The sequence below is a fragment of the Raphanus sativus genome, unplaced genomic scaffold (genome assembly GCF_000801105.2).
Source record: "Raphanus sativus cultivar WK10039 unplaced genomic scaffold, ASM80110v3 Scaffold3531, whole genome shotgun sequence".
NCBI lineage: Eukaryota > Viridiplantae > Streptophyta > Magnoliopsida > Brassicales > Brassicaceae > Raphanus > Raphanus sativus.
The window spans coordinates 1-9,155 of NW_026618837.1; the positions used below are offsets into that span (position 1 = coordinate 1).

A 9,155-nucleotide genomic window follows, 5' to 3' on the forward strand; every position below is an offset into this window, starting at 1 on the left:
GATATAATAAGAGAAAACTGCTTCTACAGAGAAAAATAACAAAGAGGTAAAGAGCTAAGCTAAGCTTAAGCTAGATGTGTTGTTCCCTAGGACTGACCTTAGCAACTGCGTACACGCCGAAAAGGCCAGTATCCTTGTAGTTGGTGTTGAATGCCATTATGCTTTCTGCTATTTCATTAATGGCAACCCTCTGGGTCAGGTTAGAACTGCGCACAGACAGGTTAATAACATCAACATATTGCAAAAAGATACTTTAACGTTGAATCCATGTGACAGAAAGCAAATATCTCACCCCATGTGTTTGCCACCACCAACATTTTTGTTCCATGAACCCAACATGGTTTGCATAACCATAAGAGCAATAGAATCTGGATCTGTCCAAGATGCTCCTTCAAAGGCAACAGCAAATTGTGCAAGGGGTAGGTCGTCATCAATCATTCGAACCTAACAATAATTTCAACGGACTATAAATTTAGAAAAAAGGAAAAAAATTAGGAACAACAAAGTCATAAGGGGTTGTGTCTTAACCTCAGAGCCAGTAAAACGAGCAGGTTCTTTGGCAACTAGCTGAGTAGTAGAAGTTGTATCAGATGACAACTTGTTAAATAGCTTCTTCACTTGCTCAACAACTTCCTCATGCTTGACAGCTCCTGCCGCAGCAATCACCTGCAAATATTTTGGAAAGAGGCAACATAAGAATTCATAAAAACTCAATAATAACTAATTGAAGAAAAATGATAAGAAATGTCATACCATCCTGGAAGCTGTGTAATGAGTCTTAATGTAATTCTGAAGATCATTTCTGGTGATAGACTTGATATTCTGAGCAGGTCCTAGAATAGTTCTTCCAAGAGGTGTGTACTGGAAAGCAGTGGCGTGTAAATGGTCAAGAACAACTTCATCGGTTTGTCCCTCCACCTACATAAATACCAATTAACAACAACAACATCTTTAAGAGAGTGAACGAACAACCAAATTACAATAAACTATATAGCTCAACAGAGTGAAGAAACACATAATGCGTAGCAGTCCACACTCTAATATCACCAAATGAATGCAAAATGCACACTAAATAGTTACTCCACGACCACGTAACATATGATTTAAGCTCATAAAATCAAAAACAGGAAAAAAGTTTTGATCTTTTAGTATCTAAAAAACAAATAGGCCTCCACACACATAAACTATGAACAGAGAGAACAGAACAAAAAAGTTGTAATTTTTAACTGAATGGAGAAACAGAGACATCTAAGAAACAAAACATTTGACTTTAAGTATAGAGAACAGAACATAAAAGGTTTGAATTTTTAAGAAGAGGAGTGGTGATACCTCTTGCATTTCCCTGAGGATGACATCACGCTCGCGGTTAATCCTCTGCTCCTCGAACTTAGAGTTCTGCAAGATATCAGCCAAGACATCCAAAGCCTGGTTCACATCCGAATCCATCACTTTCGCATAGTAAGTGGTCTGCTCCCTCGACGTATACGCATTGAGATGACCACCAATGTCTTCGATCTCCTCCTCCAAGGCTCTCACCGTACGCCTCTCCGTGCCTTTGAATATCATATGCTCCAGAAAATGAGCCGTCCCGTTCGTCTCGTCGGATTCGAACCTGGATCCGGCGTCGATCCATACTCCGACGGTGGCCGTCTTCGCGGAGAGATTGGATTCGGTGGCGACTCGGAGACCGTTGGGCAAGGTGGTGACGCGCGTCTCAGGGGCTGATAAGATGTGGTTGTGCGAGGCGAGGATCGGAATCGGAGATGCGTATTTGAGGAAACGCTGCTCTGGGCGCTCTAGCCTCTTCAGCTTCTCTTTGGTGATCTCGGCGGCGTGGTCGTAGGGCATAACGATCGGCGGCGATGGGGTGGGAGAAGTCAGAGAGGCTGAACCGAGGGCTGAGAGGGTGGAGGAAGCTCGTACGGCTCGATTCAAGGCTAGACGCCTCTGAGATCGGAGAGCTGAGGTCAATAGATTCTTCATCGCCATTAGCTGATGGCCACTCTCTCTCTCTCTCTCTCTCTCTCTCTCTCTCTTCTAGGGTTTGAAGGAAAAGAAAAGGGAGACTTCAACTCGAGATGCGAACTAGTCGCCAGTAGTTATGCGATGATAAAACGTCGACGTTTTGTCCGACAGCGTTAAGACGTCGTCGTTTTGAAATGAGATATCTGGCCCATTAATAAGGGCCGTATGAAGAAGAACGTAGGCCCAGTAGTGTATGTACCCCCAGAACAGGTCGGGTTTTAGATCCGGATTTGGAGAAAGCCCTAAGTGAAATGTAAAAGAGCATATATATTTGCAGTGTTTTTGGAGATTGAAAACCCTAGTCTTTGCGGTCTGAGAGAGAGAGAGAGAGATTCAGCGGCAAAACCCCTCTAGACGAAGATCTCTTCCCTTTAGCCATGGCAACTGGTAAGACTGTGAAAGACGTCTCTCCTCACGACTTCGTCAAGGCTTACGCTTCTCATCTCAAGCGATCTGGCAAGGTTAGTGATTTTCCGTGCTCTTCTTCGGTGTATTTAGGGTAATTATCAATCTTTTAGCTGTTTTAATTTTGAAAGCAGAACCCTTTATCTGTAATTAGATCAACCTAAGTCTCCATTTCAGTTTGTTTCATTCTTTGTTCTTCTATTATGCTGTCTGAGAAAGCCTTGAATAGATATCACACTGTGTTCGTTTTAATGATGTCTCTTGTTCGCTTATTATGTCTTGTTCACAATCATTGAAGTTCAATCAACTCTTTTTTTATTTTAACATGATGATAACCATTTCTGATGTACTGTATGTTGTTTTGTTTCAGATCGAGCTTCCCTCATGGACAGACATTGTGAAGACTGGTAAGCTGAAGGAGCTTGCCCCATATGATCCTGATTGGTACTACATCAGAGCTGGTAAGCTCTATTTCCGTTAGTCCCAGCTTTATTTCTCGATACTTGTATATAAAGTTTTAACAAGAATGCTCTTTTTTTTTAATGATGCAGCATCTATGGCAAGGAAGGTGTACCTGAGGGGAGGTCTTGGAGTTGGTGCTTTCCGTAGAATCTATGGTGGAAGCAAGAGAAACGGAAGTCGCCCACCACATTTCTGCAAAAGCAGCGGTGGCATTGCCCGTCACATCCTCCAGCAGTTGGAGACTATGAACATTGTTGAGATTGACACCAAAGGGTAAAAAATTACTCAACATTAAAATCAAAACCATCCTCTCTTATTTTGGCAAGATGGTAATGGTTGCAGTGTGTTTTTGTTTGATGTCTTTTATAGAGGAAGAAGAATCACTTCCAGTGGGCAAAGGGATTTGGACCAAGTCGCTGGACGTATTGCGGTTGAAGTTTGAAGAATCAAAATAGTGTTTTGAGTTTTTTCTTCTACTACTTTTGAAACCAATGTGTTGCTTTTAGTGTTAAATCTTTTACCAATATCATTGCTGAGACTTTGCACTCATATATCTTTCTGTTTGTGTCTTCCGACATTTAAGTCTCATCCTCTTTCAGTTTTGTGTTTTTTTCTCAATTCAAAAAGTATTTTCAGCCGAAATATTAAATAAAATAGTGCTGATAAAATAGATTTTTAGACGAAGAATGATGTAATAAGCAAGTTTAATGTTAGGGCATGAAAGACGGAAGAAACCTAAAATTAGCTTAATACAGGAACCCTAAACTCAAGGTGAAGACACCAAAATTCAAAACACGGTTTTTATAATAGAACAAATCCAAAATAAATCTTCTAAAGTAATCCATTTATAAATTAGGATGTTAAACTAATTACGATTCTTTTTTTTTTTCTTCATTCTTCTTTCTCTTGTGGTGGTGGTGGTGGTGGTGGTGTATTAATAATATTTATTTAGATCCATCCACCGGCGAAATCACTTTTGGGGGGGAGGAGCAAAGCAAAAAACTATCTTCTTCTCTCATCGAGAGAATCGAAATAGAGAGATCATCATAGGAGGTGGTGACACCGTTAAATGCAATTGGGATCGGGGAGGTGATGTTGTTTGGATGGGGAGTGGGTGGAGGAGGAATTAGGGTTTTATTCTTATCGGGTTCGATAAAAGGATGCAACTTCACATATCGCCAAGCATGAGAAGCCTCACGATCTCCAGCAGCAATGAGTTTTTTGATTCGATGAAGATCAAAGTCGCACCTCCTCTCATCTCTTACCGAACTCTCTTCCACACTATCCTGATCCTCGCCTTCCTCTTGCCTTTCGTCTTCATCCTCACCGCCCTTGTCACCCTTGAAGGTGTCAACAAGTGCTCCTCCATTGGTATAACTAAACCCTTTTCCCCTTTGGTTTGGTTTGGTTTGGTTTGTTTTGGTTCGGATCTCACACTTATTGCCTCGGATCTATATAATGTTGTTAAATCAAAGGATGGTCACAAGCATCTTGTTATTATGTTGTTTGGATCCAATGATTATGATGCTTTAAGCTCCAATTATACTTGTTAGTGGCAAAATGTGTCTATGTATTAATGGATCAGAACCAAAGATGTTATCTTTTTTTTTTTTTGCTTTAGAGCTGAGCTCATGAAATTTTCTTCTTCTTTTTGGCTTCAGATTGTTTAGGGAGGCGGTTAGGACCACGTCTTCTTGGTAGGGTAGATGATTCAGAGGTGAGTTGATGATGATTCCTTCTTTTCTTTTCAGATGGATTCCTCTTCATTTGTTTTTATTTACATTTTATTTTGCTGTTGTTGCAGCAGAGACTAGTTAGAGACTTTTACAAAATTCTAAACGAAGTAAGCACTCAAGAGATTCCTGATGGTTTAAAGCTTCCTAATTCTTTTCGCCAACTTGTTTCCGATATGAAGAACTACCACTACGATGCCAAAACATTCTCCCTCGTCCTACGAGCTATGGTACATTTCCATTGATCTCTGAAAATGTAATTGTTAAAACTGTAGAATGTGCGCTAAATGCTTAAATATGATTTGAACAGATTGAGAAGTTTGAAAGGGATATGAGGGAATCCAAATTTGCGGAGCTGATGAACAAACACTTTGCAGCGAGTTCTATTCCTAAAGGAATTCACTGCCTCTCCTTAAGACTAACCGATGAATACTCGTCCAATGCGCACGCTCGGAGACAGCTTCCTTCCCCTGAGCGTCTCCCCGTTCTCTCCGACAACTCTTACCACCATTTTGTCCTAGCTACAGACAACGTTTTGGCTGCATCGGTTGTGGTCTCATCCGCTGTTCAGTCGTCTTCGAAACCCGAGAAGATTGTCTTCCATGTTATCACTGACAAGAAAACCTATGCGGGCATGCATTCTTGGTTTGCGCTCAACTCCGTTGCTCCTGCGATCGTTGAAGTGAAAAGCGTTCATCAGTTCGACTGGCTAACAAGGGAGAATGTTCCTGTTCTCGAAGCTGTGGAAACCCATCACGGTATAAGAAACTATTACCATGGGAATCATATTGCTGGTGCAAACCTCAGTGAAACAACTCCAAGAAAATTCGCTTCCAAGTTGCAATCGAGAAGTCCCAAATACATATCTTTGCTCAACCATCTTAGAATATATCTACCAGAGGTAAAAATAATTTATTATCCTTTCTCTCATTTCCTGAGGTAAAAATTATTTGAATTTGAGAATAAGAGTGTGAAGCTTTGTTTACAGCTGTTTCCAAACTTGGACAAGGTGGTTTTCTTAGATGATGATATAGTGATTCAGAGAGATCTATCTCCTCTTTGGGATATTGATCTTCACGGGAAGGTAAATGGAGCTGTGGAGACTTGTAGAGGAGAAGACGAATGGGTTATGTCAAAGCGTCTCAGGAACTACTTCAACTTCTCTCACCCTCTCATAGCAAAGCATTTGGATCCGGAAGAATGTGCTTGGGCTTATGGAATGAATATCTTTGATCTACGGACTTGGAGGAAGACAGATATCAGAGAAACGTATCATTCTTGGCTAAAAGCGGTAAAAGCATCATCAGAGAAACCTGTTATGTTTTTTTTTTTTTTGACTTTTATGATTTTGAAAAAGTGGCTAATCCATGTATTTTGCTTTTGATGATGTGTTGTGCAGAATCTGAAGTCGAATCTAACAATGTGGAAACTGGGGACATTGCCTCCAGCTCTGATTGCATTTAAAGGTCATGTTCAGGCAATAGATTCGTCTTGGCATATGCTTGGATTAGGATACCAGAGCAATACCAACATAGAAAATGTGAAGAAAGCTGCAGTGATCCACTACAATGGCCAATCAAAGCCGTGGCTGGAGATAGGTTTTGAGCATCTGAGGCCGTTCTGGACAAAATATGTGAACTACTCCAATGATTTCATTAGGAATTGTCATATCTTGGAATAACAAACGGGAAGCTTTCAGTTAATCTTGAAGAAGAGAAGTGGAGATTTGGCAGGGGGGTTTCTGGAGATATACATTGGATTTTTTGCTGGAAGATGAAACTAGTTACAGAGCTCTGCAGCAGAAAAGATTTGATTCTTCTGTAAGAGATAGAAGAGGTACCCTTTGTTGAGATTCTTTTGACACAGCAGAAGAAATTGGATTTTTTTTGGTCATGATCAGACAACACCACCAAACTCTGTTACATTTGCTCCACATGTGTTTTTTTTTCTTTCTTTCTAAATTTGTTGGTTCGTAATTTTTGACAAGTTACAATTCCAATTTTTACAATTTATTTTCATTAGCTGATTTGTTAAGGTTCGTAATATATATGACCGCTTTTCTTAGGGGGAAGGATTCTTATTATATTTGTCTTTGTAGCTCTCTTAAGCTCATGCTTAATGAATTCATGACATTAAAACGTTCTGCTTGCAAGATTAAAGATATGGTAATGACTTTGGTAGTAAAAGTTGGAGTGGAACATGTAAAAAGGATTTGCTAAAGACTGCTTTGAGAAAGGACATGGGTGGTGGTGTATATGTGTAATCCTAGGTGGATTTTTACAATAAATATCGTGTGGACAATAATCAAAGTAATGACGTCAAAAGAAAATGGAAACAAATTCCCGCCAGAAGAGGTAAGAAAATATATAATCACCAAAAACGGTAATAAGACGATTAATGCCAGCAATTTACAAGCTGTAATTCCCTTAATTGTGTAACGCTTACAAGCTTTAATTCGAAAATGGTTGGTTGGTGGAAGAATTTACAGATCTTTTTCCTGAAAAAGAGAAATTTTATTAATGTCAGGTTTCAAGATTTGTCTGTCATTATTTTTAATTAAAAACCCGTTCACGTTTCTAGTGAGATAGACAGAGAGTCACAAAGCACTTACTGTTTATTTTTTCTTTCTAGAGTGATCGATGGCGAGAACTGCGGTGATGGCTGCGCTAGGGGTGGTTGCTTTTCTTGCGGTGGAAGTGGCGGCGAAGAAATGGACGGTGGGAGATAACAAGTTCTGGAATCCCAATGTCAATTATACCGTTTGGGCTCAGGACAAACATTTCTACCTCGACGACTGGCTCTGTAATATTATTCTCTCTTTCTCGACAATTGATTCTTATCACACCCTAGATTATATGATTTAGATCTGTTGGGAGATGAGTCTTTTTCAACTTTGTAAAATCTTTTCGAACACAAATGGTTCATAGTTTGTCTTAAAAAGATCACTAGGTTATCCTTTGGCCCTTTTCTTACAAACAGTAAAAAAGATCAGTGTTTCTGCTCAATTCAAGAAAGTTGTTGATTTATACATAGTTTCTCTCCTGTTTGTTTCTATCAGATTTTGTGTACGAGAGAAAGCAATACAACGTTATAGAAGTGAACGAGACCAACTACATTAGCTGCAACTCCAATAACCCCATCGCTAACTGGACTCATGGAGCCGGAAGGGATGTCGTTCATCTCAATGTGACCAGGCATTACTATCTCATTAGCGGTGACGGTGGTGGCTGTTACGGCGGTATGAAGCTCGCTGTTTTAGTTGAGAAGCCTCCTCCTTCACCAGCTCCAGCACCTAGCAAAAACATTGCAAGAAGAGCCTTCACCGTCTCAGGTTTTGCTCCTCAGTTTGTTATTCCGGTAGCTGTATTTGCAGCAATCGGGTTAGTGTGGGACAATGTGGTACTGCTGTTTTGGTAGTCTTGATTTCTTCAAATGAGAAAAAAAAACAATTGTTAATTTGTTATCGTCGAATCCTCATATTTTAGATTGTTGTAGTGACAGTGTTACTCTCTTTTTTCTTCTTCTTAAAGTTGGTTTCGTGGATCTTCTTCTATCATTGTTCCCTGGACGTGTGGGAGATCAATTGTTGAAGAACAATTGTAGTTTAATTTATTTTGATGAACCTTCTAAACTTGATTGAGGCTATATTTTGGGCTCTGATTTGTAAGTTATATAGCATGCATGGGCTTTGATTTGTGAGTGTATAGGTCATGTCCCTTACGAGGGTATAATCATGAAACCGTGGAGAAACTTATGAAGAATATTTTTTCATATAGAAGTAAAACGATACCTAAAAGAATAAATAAATTCTCTCCTCTCTTTAGAAAGAGAAAATTCTCTCCTGTTCTCACATCTCTATCATTCACAGGAGATGAATTTTCCAGAGGAGATGAGATCTTTTTTGTTGTAAAATATTGTTTCGCATTAGGCGATTTTCAGTTTCGTATTAGGCGATTTTCAGTTTCGCGTGGGCGATGTTTTTGTAGTGTTTTTCAATCTCTCTTGAAGCTGATCTTCAAGTTTTCAATTCTTTATCTTCGAAAGAGATTGAAATCATCAGCTTTCCACTAGATCTTCATTCTAATCCCGTTGTTTATCTTGTTCAGTCCCTTGGTTTTACTGTGTTCACTTTAATCTATCTATAAGAGAATCAGTCTTCCATATTAATAAAACCAAAAGTTGACAAAAAAAAAGAAGTAAAACGATACCTTTTGATTATTGCGCAAAGCTTAGAAAATAATTTAAAAGTTTTGTTTGATTATATTTATGTTTCTTTCAAACAATTGATGTCATAATCCCTATTAAAATATTACGACTAACTAGCTAAATCCTTCACTTTGGTTTAATCTATTCTACTTCTGAAACAGTGGAGAGTGGAGACCATGAATAGTCTCCTAAAACTATCGAAACCCTAACTCTGTTTTATTATATAAATTTCTCATCAATAGCTAGTAAATAATCATTAAAAAAACAACCAACAAAACTATATTAGTTTATTGAGTATAACTAAAGCTGGCAGATTAATTTATA

The 9,155-nt window shown here is 39.1% G+C and overlaps 4 protein-coding genes across 5 annotated transcripts; 3 read left to right on the forward strand and 1 right to left on the reverse strand.

The window, feature by feature from the left end:
- Positions 1-51: 51 nt before the first annotated feature.
- Positions 52-2,077, reverse strand: LOC130506670 (probable mitochondrial-processing peptidase subunit beta, mitochondrial). Its single transcript, XM_057001366.1, has 5 exons — positions 1,330-2,077; positions 754-918; positions 529-666; positions 293-444; positions 52-206 (listed from the first exon to the last, which is right to left on the reverse strand). Exons 1-5 carry the CDS (start codon positions 1,987-1,989, stop codon positions 71-73), a joined length of 1,251 nt encoding a protein of 416 aa, XP_056857346.1. The 5' UTR covers positions 1,990-2,077; the 3' UTR covers positions 52-70.
- Positions 2,078-2,307: 230 nt separating this feature from the next.
- On the forward strand, positions 2,308-3,500 carry LOC130506671 (40S ribosomal protein S19-1). Its single transcript, XM_057001369.1, has 4 exons — positions 2,308-2,486; positions 2,801-2,891; positions 2,982-3,165; positions 3,262-3,500. The coding sequence occupies exons 1-4, from the start codon at positions 2,403-2,405 to the stop codon at positions 3,332-3,334; spliced, it is 432 nt and encodes a 143-aa protein (XP_056857349.1). The 5' UTR covers positions 2,308-2,402; the 3' UTR covers positions 3,335-3,500.
- Positions 3,501-3,774: 274 nt separating this feature from the next.
- LOC130506669 (probable galacturonosyltransferase 13) lies at positions 3,775-6,689 on the forward strand. 2 transcript variants are annotated; one of them, XM_057001365.1, is made up of 6 exons: positions 3,775-4,263; positions 4,554-4,609; positions 4,700-4,855; positions 4,936-5,526; positions 5,614-5,916; positions 6,025-6,689. In XM_057001365.1, the coding sequence occupies exons 1-6, from the start codon at positions 4,053-4,055 to the stop codon at positions 6,304-6,306; spliced, it is 1,599 nt and encodes a 532-aa protein (XP_056857345.1). In that variant the 5' UTR covers positions 3,775-4,052; the 3' UTR covers positions 6,307-6,689. The 2 variants fall into 2 exon arrangements, with proteins under 2 accessions (XP_056857345.1, XP_056857344.1); XM_057001364.1 differs by having other exon boundaries at positions 3,777-4,263; positions 4,697-4,855.
- A 461-nt stretch (positions 6,690-7,150) lies between these two features.
- On the forward strand, positions 7,151-8,270 carry LOC130494682 (early nodulin-like protein 16). The gene is made up of 2 exons (XM_057001368.1): positions 7,151-7,427; positions 7,684-8,270. Exons 1-2 carry the CDS (start codon positions 7,265-7,267, stop codon positions 8,040-8,042), a joined length of 522 nt encoding a protein of 173 aa, XP_056857348.1. The 5' UTR covers positions 7,151-7,264; the 3' UTR covers positions 8,043-8,270.
- The last annotated feature ends 885 nt before the right edge of the window (positions 8,271-9,155 follow it).

Excerpts from the sequence above, each read along its gene's own strand:
- LOC130506671 (XM_057001369.1), top strand. The coding sequence starts at position 2,403 with ATGGCAACTGGTAAGACTGTGAAAGACGTCTCTCCTCACGACTTCGTC. Across the intron at positions 2,487-2,800 it reads ATCTCAAGCGATCTGGCAAG|ATCGAGCTTCCCTCATGGAC; the intron begins GTTAGTGATTTT and ends GTTTTGTTTCAG. Across the intron at positions 2,892-2,981 it reads TTGGTACTACATCAGAGCTG|CATCTATGGCAAGGAAGGTG; the intron begins GTAAGCTCTATT and ends TTAATGATGCAG.
- LOC130506669 (XM_057001364.1), top strand. The coding sequence starts at position 4,053 with ATGCAACTTCACATATCGCCAAGCATGAGAAGCCTCACGATCTCCAGC. Across the intron at positions 4,264-4,553 it reads CAACAAGTGCTCCTCCATTG|ATTGTTTAGGGAGGCGGTTA; the intron begins GTATAACTAAAC and ends TTTTGGCTTCAG. Across the intron at positions 4,610-4,696 it reads GTAGGGTAGATGATTCAGAG|CAGAGACTAGTTAGAGACTT; the intron begins GTGAGTTGATGA and ends CTGTTGTTGCAG.
- LOC130506670 (XM_057001366.1), bottom strand. The coding sequence starts at position 1,989 with ATGGCGATGAAGAATCTATTGACCTCAGCTCTCCGATCTCAGAGGCGT. Across the intron at positions 919-1,329 it reads TCCTCAGGGAAATGCAAGAG|GTGGAGGGACAAACCGATGA; the intron begins GTATCACCACTC and ends GTATTTATGTAG. Across the intron at positions 667-753 it reads ATTACACAGCTTCCAGGATG|GTGATTGCTGCGGCAGGAGC; the intron begins GTATGACATTTC and ends AAATATTTGCAG.
- LOC130494682 (XM_057001368.1), top strand. The coding sequence starts at position 7,265 with ATGGCGAGAACTGCGGTGATGGCTGCGCTAGGGGTGGTTGCTTTTCTT. Across the intron at positions 7,428-7,683 it reads CTACCTCGACGACTGGCTCT|ATTTTGTGTACGAGAGAAAG; the intron begins GTAATATTATTC and ends TGTTTCTATCAG.